An 18,659-nucleotide genomic window follows, 5' to 3' on the forward strand; every position below is an offset into this window, starting at 1 on the left:
AATTACAATCACCATTCCAATTACCATTATTATTCGTGTCATTGCAATTCAAAACACATTGTCGTTTTATTATTCACCATAAATCTTGTCAACTTTGCCCCCCCTGACAACGCAATCACGCTATCAGCTTGCTTGCCCATAAAACTTATCCCTTAAATCAGAGAAACACATTGAAAAGCCACTCGACAAACACTTTCAATCCAACAAATTTAAACAATTTAATTGCAAATTCAATTCGCCTCAACTACTTAATTACTTACAGCATTTGCATTTGTTATGACAATTGTGCAATAAGTTCACTCGATTTATATCTGCTAACGTCAACAATACCTAATTGCATACACTCGTATGCATATGCATAAGTATTAGTGGATTAGTGATGTGTGAGCGCATTTATTGAATATTTAATGGGACCGTTAATACTTGTACTATATATAGACATAATAAATTTAATTGAATAATTACATATGGTACTCATACTAATTTAAAATTTACTTTGTGTTTTGATTTTCAGAATTACGGAAAATTCGATTAACACGATTTGCGGTTTAACAATAAAGCAAAATGGTGAGTTGAAATCAAATTTTCTAGGTAGAAATTTAATGCATCTCAGTTATATGATAAGATGATTGTGATTTGAGTAATTTTAATGGAATTTACGAGTATTTGAAGCTGTTCGTTAAACTTGGTTTCCGATGTGTAAAATTATCGATAATAATTTTTGAACACGGAGACATGATTTTTGGGTTTAAAGCTAGTGACTGATATAAAATCTATTTAAATTTATCGTTTTGGTATATTTTGGGTTTTTTCGTATTTCTAATCAACCTTCAACTCTTTGAATTCTTCTCTTTTTTATGCAAACATTTCAAAACATAGCAAATTGCTTCACTATTTTCACTCATTTTTGAACAGCTGTAACTCCCCGAAATTAATTAATTTTTTTTTGGTTGAATGAAGCTTAAAATCTCCCCTTTCCAACACTATATAGTATGACGCAACGTGATTGGTAGCACTGCAGATATACGAAATCTCTTGCCAAAATACGAATAGACTTTTTCGACTACACAATATTTTCACTACTTCTCTCTCTCTTTAGTATATTTCCTACTATTTTTCTTTCTCTTTTGAACTATAGTTTACCTCTGATCTATTTTCCACGCTTTCGTCGCTCGATTCTAAGAAGTTACTCACTATAATTAACAACAGAAATCACACAGTGTCTCTTGTCTCATTTTTCTTTCACTCTCAGTACCCTTTATTTATCTTTTTTCTTAAGTAAGCGCCCAAAGAGCGGAAAGAACTAATTAAGTTCTCTAAAATCACAAGTTAATTAGCTGCGAAAAATGTTGTGCCAACTAAGAAAGCTCTCCCTCATTATAGCCAAAACAACACGCGCGCTGTTATTTCGGCAATTAGAAGGAAAAAATTTAGAAAAAGAGCAATTAGAAGGGAAAATTTAGAGAAAGAGACCCAAAATGACAAATTACAAAGCAAGCAACTGCTTGAAATCACAGCAAAGAAAGCGTGCAATGAAAATTCGAAGTTAATAAAAGCACGAAATAAACACAAAATTTAAAATTAAGTTTGTTTTTATCGTTCTTGTTCTTTTTCTTGTTCTTATTTGAGGGAAGGACAGCAGCAGAATGAGCTGACTCAAGCAGACGCCAGTCATTAGTCACAATTGCGGGAGCGCAATAAAACGCTGACATACATAAGTATTTATAAGCGCAACTTAACCGGAGCAAAACGTGCCACAATCGAGGATACGCCAAGTTGAAAGTGCATAAATGCGTAATAAATTTTCCAATTTCAAATCTGAAATGTTCACTTGGCGCCAATGACTTAATTCTCACATAATAATTAACGAAAATCGAAAATTCCTATTTTTGTCGCAGTAAATTGCGCTGAGTTTCATCAAATTCAATATTCAAGGCCTAAAATTAACTGTGAGTGCGTATTTATAACCTAAAAATATAGCTGCAATTAACTGTCCATTGACGTCACTGTTATATTTCAGGCAATTTTTGGTATTCTAATTAGGTGTTGAAATTTCGCTGCAAGCAGGTTTTATGTTTCAAATACTCCTATAAATACTTTTATATAAAGCTGTGTGTGTAATCAGATTTTTTTGTAATTTTATTCATTCTAAATGACGCCAGTGAGTTGTGTGTGTAAAACTCAGAAAGTTTAAAACAAGCTTACTCAGTTGTTAGCCAGCTATTTACACTCATACAATGTATGGTATTTATAAATGCAAAACAAAAAGAAAAACAACATTACTTGGAAACAGTAGTCAACTAATTTTTTTGAGTAGGGTTGGCAGCTATTGCTGGAGCCATTGGCAAAAGTGGGGACTCTCAGCAAACTCTCTCTATATTAAACCGTAGTTAGGCCTATAATGTTCTACGAAATTGTTTGTTTCGTGAGATTGCCTCTCTTGTCTGAGAATCTGTATACTTAGATGATCATGCGGTCGGATACCCTGGAAACCTCGCACACTTTCATTTTATTCCAAAATACTTGGAGTACCAGGTCGCCAAACCTTCGTTACTTGGATAACTACGTCACCAAACCTAGCCCTAACTGTCTCTTATCTGCTCTCATACTTTCAAAGAAGGCATGACAGGGAAGGACTCGCTGGAGAAAACGAGCGATAAGCTTTTTTTAACAGATGGAGGGTTGCTGGATGAATACACTGTCATAAAGTGTCAGCTGCACTTTTGAAGGTAGCAGTATAACTACTTTTTCGGAATGCTGTCTCCTTCAAAGTGGTGACTATCGATATTAGCCTTGACTTCGCTGGCAGTCCACTCAAAACTCTTGGAAGGATGTCTAGCCTACGTATCTCTAGCATCGAGTTATTTATGTGGTATTGCAGCAGACCGTAAGGCTGATGAGTTTGTAAGGGAAGTACTTGTACTCAAGAACTGCGGCATTGGTTTGAGTAGAAGCTCCGTTGGCATCTTGTGGTTCAATAATGAACTTTTGGGCCTCAGACCAAATCAGCCAGCACTGATCGACTTCTGGATCAGCAAATTGTAGCTATATGTATACTATATATAAAAGAAAATTCAAATTAAAAGGGTTCTGAAACTAAATATTATTAAACGCTTAACAAGGTACACTAATTTCGCCATAAAGCTTGTAATACCAAGAAATAATCGTGGGAGACTCCATAAAAGATATATTGGGTAGTCGAAAAAAGTTTTTTCCTATTTCGAATCAAACTTCAACTTCCTTCCATAAGTGTAAAACTTTTCTGGTTTCTCGGCGAAAAACTGCGACAAGTAATTTTCACATACCTCTCTTGAAGCCAACTTTACTCCATTAAGGGAGTTCTTCATTGACCGAAACAAATGGTAGAGTGATGATGCAAGATCAGCGCTATATAGTGGATGCGTCAAAACTTCCCAGCCAAGCTCTCCCAGTTTTTGCCGAGTCATCAAAGATGTATGTGGTCTAGCATTGTCCTGATAGAAAACGAAGCCCTTTCTGTTAATTAGTTCTAGCCGTTTTTTTCGATTGCTTGCTTCAATCTCATCAGTTGTTGACAGTAAAATGTAGAATCAATCGTTCGACCAGGCTGGAGCAGCCCATAGTGGATGATTCCTTTCCAATCCCACCAAACACTCAGTATAACCTTTCGAGGCGTCAATCCTGGCTTTGTGACCATTTGTTGAGCTTGGACTTGGATGGCTTGGACCATGATCTTTTTCGCACATCACTTTTGTATTTGATCCACTTTTCGTCTAATTTAAGCATTCATTTCAGAAATGGTTCGATTTCATTTCGTTTTAACAAAAAATTCGGTCCATTAAATTTTTCACAGACAATTCATGTGATAACCAAACATCGAACTTCTTTTTGTAGCCAGCTTTTTTAAATGGTTCAAAACCGTTTGATGATGAATGTTAAGTTCCTTAGCGATATCATGGCTGCTTACGTGACGGTCCTGGTCAATCTTTTCCGTAATTTCATCGATTTTTCAACGATTGGTCGACCAGAGCGAGGTGCATCTTTCACATCGAAATTTCCAGAACGGAAGCGAGCGAACCATTGTTGTGCTACACGAACTGATACAGCATCGTCTCCATAAACTTCACAAATTTCATTGGTGGCTTGCGTGGCATTCTTCCCTTTTTTATACAAAAATTTCAAAATATAGCGAATTTCTTCATTATTTTCACTCATTTTTGAACAGCTGTAACTTTTTTTCCACTTCCGGAATTAAATTTTTTTTTGGTTAAACCAAGAATGAAGCTTAAAATCTCACCTTTCCAGCACTATATGGTATGACACAATGTGATTGGTAGCACTGGAGATATGCGACTGCAACGACATCTATTGACAAAATACGAAAAGACTTTTTCGACTAACCAATATTTTTAGTGAATACATTTTTCAGACAATGGCAACTTCATTTAAAATATTGTTTTAGCCTTAGACACCTGTTATTTGATATTATTTCTTTAATAAAATGCATCAAAAAGTTTGGTATCTCAAATGGTTTAACCTTCTACAATATCGAAGCTTGCTCTTTAACCTTTTGAATTACGTTAAAGCTTAAAAAAAAACAGAAAATCGGTTTCATATTTTTTATGAGCCCAAAGGAAACAGCTACACATACAAACATAAACAAATCCATGTTTTTTACTGACTGGTTAATTATTTCCTTCATAAATTCACAGTTATTAATTAAAGCGCAACTCAATTAATATTTGCTCAGATGAGCTCATTACATTATGCCCACACAAATTCTGCTTTTAGGCGTTAAATTCAATATTTTAGCAATTTATATCTGTAATGTTATTCACCGTTAATGTTGATGCTTGCCGCAGCTGCCAGAGTAACGGCAATACAATTTGCGGTGGCGAACGCATTAACAAATAACCAAAAATCCAATCGCTTCTGACCTCACAGCCCCACACTGGGGTCAATAATGTGAAAATTCCTAATTAATTGAAAGCATCGCCTTTGAGTGTATGTGTGACAGTGTGTGTGAGTAACTCCAGGCTTTAAGCACACGCAGTAAATATATGTGTGTGTGTTTCTAGTAATCGTCTATCCAAAAATAATGCTAATACTAATTGGAAACATGAAACGACAAATTCATTTAAAATCCGCGGGGAGCAAGCGCCAGCAACAAATAAACACGCCCACACACCACTGTAAATAAGTGTTTAAATTTGGCAAATTGTAAAAAACCGCAAAACATAAATCAATTGTGTTTGCCCATGCAACGCCCCACAGTTTGGTCGACACTGACACACTTACACATAGACATGGACACACAATCACAATTAACCGCCATTGTTTTTTCGTGACGTGGCTCAACTCTGGCGGCGCAAAAATATACCGCAATGCCAAAGCAACAAAAACGCGCTTATTAAAACACATATTATTAAACAACAACAATAAACAACTATACATATTAGTAAATAAAGTTCGCCGCGGCAACAACAACTAATCGGATACAAAGCATTTGCAGCGGCTGATTAAGTAATTTGTAAATTCCGCGCAACAGGGGTGGTGAGGGTGTGCAGCAAACACATGTTTTGTCCGCCCCCCTGCGTCCCTTAAACAACTGGTTCACATGTGGACACATTGATATTTGATATACACCCTATGGTGGGTTATACCATCAAAGTATATGGCGCTTGTGAAAGTGGGGTAGTTTTGGTGAGTTCATTAATATCTGTCAGGCCAGCAGCAGGCGCTGCGCGAATTCGAGACTTCCACTCTCTCATTTTGGCACTTCATTAATTTCGGACGCTCAGCATATGCCGCGAAACCGTTAGTTGGTGCTGTTGTTAATGATAAATTTATCATTTATGAAATTTACAGTTATCTATGATTGCTCAATATGAGTTTAGAACGTTGGCAAATAGCATAACAATTGTGTTTACTAAACCAATAATGGGCCGAATTTATTGTTGATTACAAAAATATAATTTATAAGCAACTGGTATAAATTATTATCAGCTGGTGTAACCTTACGGAAATTGGTTTCCGTTGTATGCAATTACTTTTTTAGCAACTGCTATAAATGAGACAGATTTGGTATAATTTTTTAACAACTGGTATAATTTATAATCATCATTGAAAATAATGAATTGGTAAATTTTAAGAAAATACTTTATTTTTATGTAACTGCTTTAGATTATATGGGCTTGGTATAATTTGTAAGGAACTGGTATAATTTAATATTAGCTAATATAATGTTATAGGAATTTGCATACATTGTATCCAACTAATTTTTAGCATACGGTTTAAACTATACGAATTTGGTATAAGTTGGTATAACTTATAATCAGCTGACATCAATTTCAAAGATAGTTTTATAATTCATAAGTAATTCCTTTACTTTAAAGCAAGTGCCATAAATTATACATATTTGGTATAAATTAAAAGCAACTGATATAACCTATAATTACTTAATATAACTTAAAAAAAAGTTGGTTTCCATTGCGTGCAACTATTTTTTAAACAACTGCTATTAATTATATGGGTTTGGCATACTTTGTAAGCAACTGGTATAACATATAATCAGCTGATATCAATTTCAAAGACATTTTTTAATTTATAAGTAATTCCTTTATTTTTAAAAAACTGGTATAAATTATACAGATTTGGTATAATATGTAAGCAACTGCTGTAAACTATAATCGTATGATATATCTTTCAAGCAAATTTTATATTCTGCATGCAATTAAGCTACTGGTATAAATTATACGAATTGGTATAATTTCTTAACAACTGGTATAATTTATAAAAACCTGCGATTACTTCAAGGAATTTATTAAATGTTTAAGCATTGCTTTTATTCTTAAAAAACTGGTATAAATTACTAAGATTTGATCTAGATAATATATAACTGGTATAATCAAAGTTATTTAATTTCAGTGCCAGTTAATGAAAATCTAAAAAAAAATTTAGTAATCCCATGTAGGCAGTTTCAATAAACGCGAACTTTCTTGGGCAGAAAAGGACGTGTGCATCGATATTTCAAAATCTGAAGACCAATATAATAATTCGACGATTTAATCTTAATTGCTGCTAAAATACTGACTCATACTTTCACTATGCAAGTAAATTCTTCGGCTTGGATTTCATCCAAAATATTAAAAAAAAATTTTAAGATTCTAATAAACCTCGAGAACTCGCAAATTATAAAGAACAACTACTCATATAAGCTTTTAAATAGCATTCACATTAAATTACTTTTTCGACCAATGCACCAAATGCCTGAGGTTACTGAAACAAACCGACATTTCATTTACGAAAATAATCGACTCGCAAAGCCTCACATTTGATAAAAGAATCATAAATCACAGAGCGAAGCTGAGTAAAGAAAATGAGTGCAATGTTAAACCGTAGCCTATGACATAAAGTCAGCAACATACATATGTGCAAGTGGACATTGTTTTCGGCATAGCTGCACAGCACCAAAGGCGCTGAACGCAAAGCAAATTACTCGAGTGCTCATGTTACGTATACGCCCCGGTATTTCACCGCCAGGCGCGATTAAATTTATTTTAGCGACACTCAAGTTAATCTTTTTTGTTTGTGCTTGGTGCACACACAAATCAGATTCATAAAAGTTACTTTCAACAAAGCTCCCGCCTACCCGCGCGCCCTCGCGAGAATTGTTGCAAAGAAATTTGTCTTTTACGCGATTTCACACCATTTAATTCTTGTTCATAAGAGTTGAGAGCGATGATGCGTCTGCGGGCGGTGTTATAAACCATGCTAACTGGGAATTGCTAATGTGGCTAAGGGGGCGTGGCCTACATGTTAGCCTATGTGTGTGTGTGTTCGCTGTGATTAATGACCGTGTGAAAAGTGCGATAATATGTCAACTTGGCATAGCATGTGATCTTCATGTTGCAACACACTTGCATTTTTTATATGTGGTGAAGTCAAGTGGGCTCATATCTTTTTTGGTATTTGATTAGATTTATTGCTGTGACAGATTTTTATGCATTATTCACTGTTGAACAAGTATTTACGCATTTAATTATATGGATTGCAGTAATCTTTTTCGTTTTTGCATAAAATCTTTTTATAAATGGCTTCAGAAAGTTATCAAGTCATGTTTTCTTGTCTGCATTTCTTAGATTCTTTGAGTCAGTTTCAAGTTAGATGTGTACTGGCGACTTTTTGGCGTCATATTGATGAACCCGCTTCTCATAACCAGTAATCATGCGTTTAATAAATGTAGGATTCTCACCTAAGTTCTATATAATGTAAAAATATAATTTTTAAGCAACAGGTATATAGTATTATCACTGCTATAAATTATACGGATTTGGCATAATTTTTGAACTACTGGTATAATTTATAATCATCATGAAAGTTGAGAATTAGTCAAGTTTTTAAGGAAACTTCTTTATTTTTAAGCAACTGATTTAAATTATACGGATTTGGTATAATTTTTCAACAACTGGTATAATTCATAATTAGCTAATTTAACTTTTACGGAATTTATGCGCATTGCAATCAAATAAATTTTTACCAACTGCTTTAAGTTATAGAGATTTGGTATAATTTGTAAGTAACTGGTATAACTTATAACATGCTTATATAACTTTCAAAGAATTCTTATAATCTATAAACTATTTCTTTATTATTAAACAACTGGCATAAATTATACGTATTTTCTATGATTTATAAGCAACTGGTATAATATATAATCATTCAATGTAACTTTAAAGGAATTGGTTTCCATTGTGTGCAACTACTTTTTAAGCATTTGGTATAAATTATACGGATTTGGTATAATTTGTAAGCAACTGGTATAACTTATAATCTACTGATATCAATTTAAAATATATGTTTATAATTTGTAAGAAATTATTTTACTTTTAAGCAATTGGTATAAAGCATCTCTTTTCCGACCTCTAATCGACGTAATTTTTCCAAAAGACTTGGATCTTTTGGTACGAGTAAAGCATTGACAAGGGAAAAGTTGCATTGCTGCGAAGTGCGCTGTAAAGCTCAGAGAAGCTATATATATAAAGGATTACGGGTAAAAAAACGTTGAAATTCTCGTCTTGCTATTAATTTGAGAATTTAACTTTAGCCCACCGGACCACTGTAGTTTTTTTCCTCTAGAAGTGGCTGCTGTTAAGGCGGACTGGTACAAAGTGCAACCTCTATCGTGTAGGTGAGCACTCATTCTGATTAGAACTAAGTTCGCTAGCTGCGCGCTTAAAGTTAGCCAAGAAGTTCCTTCTTCGCTAGAAATAGCATCAAGCTACGTTCCTAGAAAACTCGTTTGAGTGTCCAGTAATAGCGGAATCGTTGGTGACTGCAAACTCAATGAGCTAAAGAGAGCTCACATCGGAATTGGAACTAGTTGGATTGTATTTAGCACTGGTCGACGACCCGCTACTGTGCGACCTCAAGATACTTTTGAGCCAGAGTAGAATGCATATGATATACTGAACTACTCGCCCTGAGCTCTCCTTCCCGCAATCGTAGGAGTTCTTATTGGAGAGTAAGGCTATGTTGTCGGACTCAAGATGTCAAAGTTGTGTGGATGAGGTGGAAACATCCAGGTACTTTCACAATCTCGTCAGTCTTATCTTCGGCGGACCAGTAGACATATTCTAAACTGATATTAGCCGTCTCACCAAATTTGTAACAGTCTCAAAGCGCTTTGATGATCTTCAAGGATCTTATGATCTAGTTTTTGAGAGTTTTATGTAGCATAACGGAAAGGAGTCCTTTTAGGATCGACCTATAAACCTAATTTAAGCGTGATCGCTGTATATCAGCGAAAAATAAAATGGGGTTTTAATCATGTTCTCGTTTTTCTAAGTAAAAAAAAAAAACAACAACAAAAATACACCTCTTCTGCACGACCTCCCACAGCATGTTTTCCATATTTGCTCATTAAATTTGCCAATTCCCGTTTTCGCCTCTTCATGCCACTTTCTAGTTCTCCGCACAATTTCTCTTTGTAATTCAAGCAATTTGCAGTGCCGTTCAATCAACCAGTTCATTATCAACAGTCAACAGTGAATGGTTAACGGTCCACAGTCTCAAAGCTTCAAACTTCAATCACTCAATTATGTACTTTGTGGTAATGGATACCAGTCAACACACACACACACACATACATACTCAAAAATGGTTGCTGAACGAAATAGTTCGCAGTAGTTGTTGCTGCGTTGGATTGCTCGCTTTGCCATCAACTTGTTTTGATAAATGGTTGTCAAAATTTATTTATTTTTTCCACTTGCCACTGTGGCAGCAATTGGCGACTCTGCAGCATGCTCGTGCCCGATCGGCGACGACGACTGCCTGGTTAGTTATTGCAGGCTTTGGTGAATGTCATCTTCGGCGCATAGATTTCTGCCTTCGATTTCGCCGCCGCGTCACGCATATTTGCACAGCAAATGATGCTGAAAACACTGTGGCGGACAAGCCACAAACAACAACAAATATGCGCACATATTTTCATACTTTTACTTATAACTAGTATATAAATGTATTTATAAAAAGCGTAAGCGCTGCAAAAAATATTGACACAATCTATAAAATTAAGTGCCGTCTGTTCAACATTACTCCCGCTCTTCGCTTCGTCGCTGGGCCAAGAATTTGCCAATAATTTCTGTGCTTGTTTTTCTTTGCTGTTGTTGTTGTTTTCCTTGCTGTTATTGTTGTTTTTGTCGCTGTAATTTCTCCATCATCAATATTAACCGCTTTCGGCCCAGCCGAGCGACAAGAAAATATTGCAAAAACCAACAGCAACAACAACACGATTGAAGACTGTTGCTAAGAGCGCCTTTGCAGTCACCCAATAAGTGCCTGTATATAGACATGCCTGTACGGAGTGAGGTGTACATAATTCATATTGTGATAAACTCCAGCAGCAGGCGTTGTTGTCGTCTCCGTCCACCGAAGATGATTGATAGCTGCCTATGCCATTATGCTGCCAAATTAAGGAGATTGGAAATTTCATTATGATAACAATGGTAACATGACACGCACAGGCAAATAAGCACAGCCGTGCAGAGAGCACAGAGAGAGAGCGGTGTGGTACCAAAGAAAAGCGCACGGAGTGCTGAAATTTCACAGCGAACAATTGATTGATTAAGAAAAAGCCGCTTTGAATGTAACTAAAAATTAATACTGAAAATTTTTCTAATGAAGAGTTCTTAAGCAAAAGTGAATGATTTTTAAATGATAAGAAAATGTATATTAGAAGAAAAAATAAATAAAAAAGTATACATAAAAAATTAAATTTTGGCCCAAATTTTATTTTCGTATGCTATATTAGTAATTTCAGTTTAATTAATTAATTTATTTTATTTTAATTTCTTGAAGTAGGTTACTCTGAACAGGGTCTGTCTTCAATTACGCGAGCTAATACCCCAGTTCTTGAGATATCATTCCAAAATTTTCACAGTCTCTTTTTCTCATCAAGAAATTACTTATGTTTAGATATCACCGATTTCGGACGACTATAGCATATAGCTATGTATCATAGAAACTGACCTATAAAAATCAAGTCCTTGTGTGGAGAACTTTTCTATTCAAAGAATGTGCGTTCAGCGTCGTCTTCTGTCGCGTCGTTGTATAGGCATGACGGCTCTTCGACTTTTTCTATTCTGTAGAGATACCTTTTGAAGTATCCGTGACCGGCTAACGGCTGGATTGTGTTAGAGTCGGCTTCTCCAAATTTACGGCTTATTCATAAGTATAGCACTTTTATTAGTCCGGCCGTCCATCTGCCGCAACTCTCATTCTCCCATTCTCGATGCCATGTTGTTATTATAACTTTCTTTATTTTATCTATTGCGCTCTTGTTATTTTCGCATGTTTTCTTTAGCTCCCTTAGCTTTTTCCTTTAATATGCCGCAAGGTCGATTGGGGCATTACCGCTTATAATTAATATTGCATCGCCTGACACTGTTCGGTAGCCTGATGTAACTTTGAGGGCTGCGGTACGTTGCACTGTGGTCACTACCTTACGCTGGTTTTCCGTTTTAATCACATCTGCCCAGACCCCAGCTCCATAAAATAGGTCGCTGAATGCCGTCGATATTAGGAACTTTCTCTTTTCTTGACTGAGGGTTACAGCCATTGTTGGCCATTAATCTGCTAAGTTGGAATGCGATTTTCGCTGCCTTTCCGGTCGCGTGCTGGATTTGTACCCAGAAGCTTAGCCTGGGGTCCAATCTAACGCCTAGATAGTTTACTGCATTTTGTGTCCTATGAAAAACCGTATTCATTTGCATACTTATTTCGAAGGGTATGTGCCTATTTGTAAGCAGTAGTACTATAGAACTGTTTTTTTTTCCATAGGGAGCTGGAGGTTGTGTGAGTAGAGACATGCTTGCGTCCGTATCATGACCTGATTAAGCTTTCTTCGCGCTTCTTCTGTGTCTCGTGCTGTAATTACTGCTGCAATGTCGTCCGCGTAGCCAATTTAGTGCGATTTGTCCGGCATTTCGAGTTTTAGTATAGTGTGGAGGCTGATGTTCCACAAGCCTGGGTCTAAAATGGATTCTTGTGCTGCTACTGACGTGGTTGCCATCTGTCGTGATCACTTTTTAGTTTCGTACAGAAGTTTTCTGTTTCTGGGGTAGCTCCGCACCACGGCTCTGAGGTAGTCGGCGTTTCGGACATCTTAAGTCGCCAGCAACATTATTCTTTTGTATTTCTGCCATCTACCCAGTGCAGCTTCTATACTTTCAATTACGTATTTTGTAGCTCCTTGTGTTGATCTGCCGGTTCTAAAGCCGTGTTGTCTAAAGGAGAGTCCTCCGGCTTCGTCGATAGCCGCTTCGAGTCTGGGTTTAAGTAGCCTTTCATAGAGTTTTCCTGCTGTGTCAAGCAGGTTTAGTGGACGGTATGCTGCTGGCAAGTTGGGACCTCATTTTCCCTTACTCATAAGCACCAGCCGTTGCTTTTTCCAGTGTTCAGGGAATTTTCCGTCTTCGAGGCAGGCGTTGTTTATATTCAATAGAACTAGCGGTCGCTCTGCAGCGATTATTTTCAGCATTTCTGTTGGGATTCTGTCCCGGCCGGTATTATACCTACGGTGAAGATAAACAAAATTTTTTCCTTGTTCAATTATTTAAATATTATATTTATTTTATTTTCTTTTTAATTCAACATAATTTCAATTATTTTTATTTTTTTTTTTTTTTTATTTATTTACAGTAATCAGTTTAACTTTTTTTAATTGATTTTATTTTTTATTTGTCCAATTTTACTTTTACTTTCTTTTTAATCTTATTTCATTTCACTTACCTTAAGCCAAGCCGCGTACTTTTTCCACCCCCTAAAGTATGCAACGCTTTAAATTATCGTCACTATCCCCTCAGTAATTTCGCTTCTCTTGCTTTGCATGGAGATGTTCCTTGGCATCTTCAGCCTCGTCATTTATACTTTTTACATGTTTGTCGTAAAATATGACATCAATTTACATTTTTTCGGCGAAACTTTACGACGACGAGCAGCAGCTCGAGTGAACTGTAGGAATTTGTAGAAAAAATTGTCTCAAGATAAGCGAGTCAAGTTGGTTGGTTTGGTGGAATCACGACATGCCAGTATTCAACGCCTGCAGACGCAACAGTAAATTTATCAGCAATTTGTTTTGGGAATTTAGATTTATATGCGTAACAGCCGCAATGTCACTACAGACGACAGATAAGCCTTGATTAATCTGTTTCGCTTTAATTTAAGCGCTAGCAGGTTGACTTTTTCCGCGTAGACGCGCATACTCTGCTTACAACCAAGTATTTGTTGAGAAATTTTCAACGCGCGACTTCCCCTGTACAATAGGTGTATTTTGTTTTTGTTTTAATTAGAAAACGAAGGTATGATATGAATTTGCTATTTAAGGTTATGTCCATCTTGAATCGAGTTACATCTAATTTCTTCTCACACATATAATAATAGAAGTTTGGAAAATATGTTTTTGATTATAACAATTTCAAAGCAATAAGCTCAGCCTTCTACAGAACATATGTTTTATAAGAAGGTGAGGTCATTTTGGTTGAAGCTAGGTCTGTTTTCGACTCCCATATACGAAAAAAATATATACAAATATTTTATGGAGATGATTTTTGAATAGAGCTTTCGGAAACTTCTATAAAATTATTAATTTTTACATATTTTTGTTTTAAATAAAAATACGTTTTAAAAAAATAATAAGCTCAACCTCCTGAAGAAAAGCATAAATATGGCAAATTTGTAATTTTTATGCGCATTTCACTTTTAACCGCTGACATTTAAAAAACTTGATATATGGACGTAGACGAGGTGGTAGAACCAAACAATATGGGTTTTTATATAAGACAAAATGGAGCGACTACTGACAGTAACACCACTGATGACGAGATGCTGACCTCGGTCCCTTTTCAATTAAAACAGAAACAAGAACTTGAAACTGAAACTGAAATGAGCAGGAATGTTAAAGAACAAAATGTCAACAGAAATAAAGCAACTCCTTGGAACACGACAACAGCGGCATCTGAGGAAATCGATCATTCAGATTTGGAATTAAAACTTCCTCAAATACATCTCTGGTACCCCACTAATAAAAATACGCTAAAAAATCGTCTTCACACATGATTAGATCACTTTAAAAATATGTTCGAATATGGTCCAGACTTGGAACAGACGAAATCGTCATCTTTATTCGCGTAAACACCGCTTTACCGAGTTCACAACAGCGCGCCAATCATTTCTTCTTTTCGCTACTTGGCGTCAATTGGAGATTCCAAGCGAAGCCAGGTCCTTCTTTACCTGGCTTTTCCAATGGAGTGGAAGTCTTCCCCTTCATCCGCTTGACTTGACGGATATAGCGTCGAATACTCTCAGAGCTGGAGTGTTTTCGTCCATTCGGCGACATTATCTAGCCAGCGTAACCACTGTCTTTAAATTCGCTAAACTACATATGTCAGTGTCGTCGTGCCAATGCGCAAAGACCATAAATCTTCCGCAGAACTATTCTCTCGAAGACTCATAAAGCCGACTCATCAGATGCTGTCATCGTCCATACCTCTGCCTGTTAGTCAGTGGACGTCATTGTTGAGTAACTTGTAGAATTTGGTCTTTGTACGGGGAGAAAGGGCTTTACTTCTCAATTACCTACTCAGTCTGAAGTAGCACCTGTTGGCAAGAGTTATTATGCTTAAGTCGCACGATAGTGAGTCGCCTTGTCTGAAACCTCGTTTGAGGGAGAGAGGTTCTTCCCGTTACTGACGGAGCTTTTGGTATTGGTAGTATTAGTTTTTAGGGATATCAAATTCCGACATAGCGGCATAAAGGCAGCTACTTTTTGTGCTGTCAAATGCAGCTTTAAAATCTAAAAATTAAGGTTTTTAAATATTAAATTTATTGAACCCATATCTACGTTAATAAATCCGCTGATTGCCAGAATTTATAACGCTTTTTTGGAAAGAACTGCTCCGTCGATTACCGTAAACATATTTCCAAACAAATTTATAAAAAACGCCTTTGGGGAAATTACATTGGGGGGAGTAGCTCCTAAACTTAGTAGCTTTTGAACTTGACAATTGTTGTAGTTCCAGTTCTAAATCTGTGATGATGTATTCAACATCAACGAATAACATCGGATACGCTTCTGATATAATGGATTAACAGCGTCGATTTTTGAAAATTTTGAGACCCTTCCTCGGTAGTACTGGAAGATCCTTTGGCCTTTAGTTTTTTCTTGGTTTCCGCCGCCGATATTGGGCCATACAAACTGAACGATCGAAATAAAGTCGTCGTGTGGTCTTTCTTTTAATCAATGTAATAATATCTGAAGGAATTGTTGAGATCGAACCACTATAGCATATATCTGCCATACAAAATGACAGAACAAAATCAGTTTCTTGTATAAAAAGTTCTTTATTTGTGAAGTATATTCTGATCTCGCTAACCGGTTTTATTATTTTTATTTATTTATTTTTCACTTTTTTCGGAATATTCCAGATCACTTTGCCAGGTCTTGCAGTTCTACCAACAACTCAACTTGTCTACTCTTTTAGATTTTCTTTAACTGTAGTGTGAAGAAGTGCAAACTAAAACAGACATACGAGTAGTTTTGTGTTTTTGTTATTGCAGGAATATTTTTTTTATTTGCTTTGGTATTTGTTTTTGTTTATGCTTTACATTTGAGTTTCCAAGAGATGCGAGAAATGAGAAAAACGACAGTTTCTACTTCACTTTGTTTTATTCTCAAGCCATTCCACCCCCATTGTTTGAGCTCAAGACCAGGGTTCCGCTTTATTTAATTACAATGAGAACTAGTAATGAAGAGAAAAGTCTTGAATTACAGGTTCTGTTACGACCGAAAAAATTGGAATATAATTTCGAACATATAACTTCTTCGCTTTGAAAGGAATGCTGATATATTTATTAGGTAATGTTAAGTTCATGTTATAATTAAAACTAGAACTAGAAAGGTGCTACAATCAGATATATAATATTTTCACTAATTGTAACAGCATGGCAACTCTAGTTGCATTAAAAATATATGTTTTTGACAGCTTGCGCTTAAGGTTTTATTCAGTTCATTCCACTCAAGTTAAATTTATAAAATGTGATTCAGAATGAACATCGCAATATTTTTTTTCTTGTAAAAGTTTTTGAGGTAATCATGGTCACTTGTACACATTTGCTATATACAACTATCATTCACATTTTAAACTGAATTCAGCTGAAGTGCCTGGAAATACATCAAAATATAACGAAGTGTGCCTAGTGACCTTGAAGCGTGACAAGTCGCCTCTTAAAATCAGTACACACTTTCCGAATTAATAATTTATGATATCTCCTAGATTGGTTGCTAATGTTTTCCATTTTCAGATACTGAATTCAATATCCATTAATTTTCTTCTCTTATTCCCTTCTTAATATTTTTATTTCGTATTTTCAAAGCAAAAAAGCTATCATATTTTCTGCTTTTCCATAAAAGCCAATTTGTATAAATATGATAAATCTTTCAACTCATCATCATAACATTCCCAACTATTGAGCCTGAAACATCAACACTTTAAACACGCTGCAATTATGGACACCGCGACCAGTACGAATAATACTGTATTAGAAACCGAGAATATTGAATTGACAGAAATAGCACTTGATTTGACTTTAGCTTTTGTGAATGAGCCACCACCGTTAGTACCCATTGAAAGAGATCTGCCAACAAAACGCCAAAGGGATTCGCAAACCGAATTCAATTTGATGGCAAAAAAGTCGAAGCCAAACGAAAATATAACAGTTCAAGAAGAGGCACAGCCAAGTGTGGTAAAACCACCAATGATACGGATACCACAGTATCCGTTACGAGACTCTGCGTTAGGCGAACATAACAGCATTGATGAGATTATGCGATCTATGGCTCTTCAACCGATCTTTGAAGATTTCGTTGCAGTTTTACACGGGAAGAAAATCGACGAATTGGGTACATTGAATACCTCAAATTTACAAGAAAGTGTCCGCACCGCACCTCACACGGCGTTAGTACAGAAAGCACTTAATAAGGTGAAGGAACGGAATAAGGAAAACCAACTTTCCAATATTGCGAATGTGAATGAAGTCTTCTCTACCAATGGCGGGTTGTCTGATTTTGAACTAGGACCGAATGGAACACGATTACCCATAGAAGATTTGCGAAAAATTAAGTGGAAGGGCATATCAAGTGCCACGCGATCACTTTTGGATCTAATGTTCGACCGCGAAACACTTGCCACACATACTCTGAGTGGCAATTCTTTCGGAAGTTTGCAGGATCGCATTTGTCCACTTAAAGGTCAATTGGATCCGCTTAAAGTTAAGGATTTAATATATTTTTTGAAACAGAAATTTGATTGTTCCGAAGGTAGAATCCGTATAATAATAAGTCAAAAGTGTGCGGCTATGAATCATTTATCGAGTAAATTGTTTTAGCAACCCAAATGTATACATATATGTTATGTTACGTGTGAATGTTATTTGTAGTTCCGAAAAATTTAAAAACATATCTGACTCGTATGAATATTTAAAAAGCTTTCCTTTCTAACTATCTTATTCCTTATGCAGGAGTATTAGCATTTCTTCATTCAAAGTTATACTCTCTCTATATTAAGCCAATGGATCTTACTATATAGTATACCATATGAATCTCCAAAAATCCGAAAAAATTACTAAACTTATTTCTTGCATTACCGTTACCTCAGGTGTTGGTTCGAAAATTTACAAAACACATACAAGTAATGTATGTCTATAGATATGTCTGTTTAGACATCTGGTTTTCGAAAAGAAGTAATATTTAAGGTTATGACCAAAAATTTAGCTTTATTATAATGATAAGGGTTTGCCGTCATGTTTTCAAATTGGCGCTTCTCGACCACCTTTTGCAACGATCGGGCCGTATGTCAGAAACATTTCGTCGAATATTCTCTTCCAAAGAGCCTAGCGCCTCGTCCTTATCATTTTAGGCAAGCGACTTCACATGACCCCACAAAAAATAGGTCAGCGGTGTTAATGATACACTTTTCGAGACCACGTCAAAAGCCTACGACGTGGCATAAAGCGTCAACCAAAATTTTATTTCAATAATATTTTTCGTTGTTGAACGCACTGATATCAATATCATCGGCGTGCGTCAGCAGCTGTACACTCTTATACAATATTGTACCTTGTCT

The 18,659-nt window shown here is 36.0% G+C and overlaps 2 protein-coding genes across 4 annotated transcripts in view; both read left to right on the top strand.

Moving 5' to 3' along the window:
- Nucleotides 1–18,659, top strand: part of LOC126756875 (uncharacterized) — a 375,204-nt gene that overhangs the window by 221,823 nt on the left and 134,722 nt on the right. For all 3 annotated transcript variants that reach the window (XM_050470358.1, XM_050470359.1, XM_050470360.1), the window contains one exon: nt 515–567. The gene's annotated coding sequence lies outside the window, so the exon portion shown is untranslated. The remainder of the gene's footprint in view (nt 1–514; nt 568–18,659) is intronic.
- Nucleotides 17,044–17,922, top strand: LOC126757528 (protein insensitive-like). Its single transcript, XM_050471510.1, has one exon. It carries the CDS (start codon nt 17,044–17,046, stop codon nt 17,920–17,922), a length of 879 nt encoding a protein of 292 aa, XP_050327467.1.

Source organism: Bactrocera neohumeralis, chromosome 4 (assembly GCF_024586455.1).
Source record: "Bactrocera neohumeralis isolate Rockhampton chromosome 4, APGP_CSIRO_Bneo_wtdbg2-racon-allhic-juicebox.fasta_v2, whole genome shotgun sequence".
NCBI classification, from domain to species: domain Eukaryota; kingdom Metazoa; phylum Arthropoda; class Insecta; order Diptera; family Tephritidae; genus Bactrocera; species Bactrocera neohumeralis.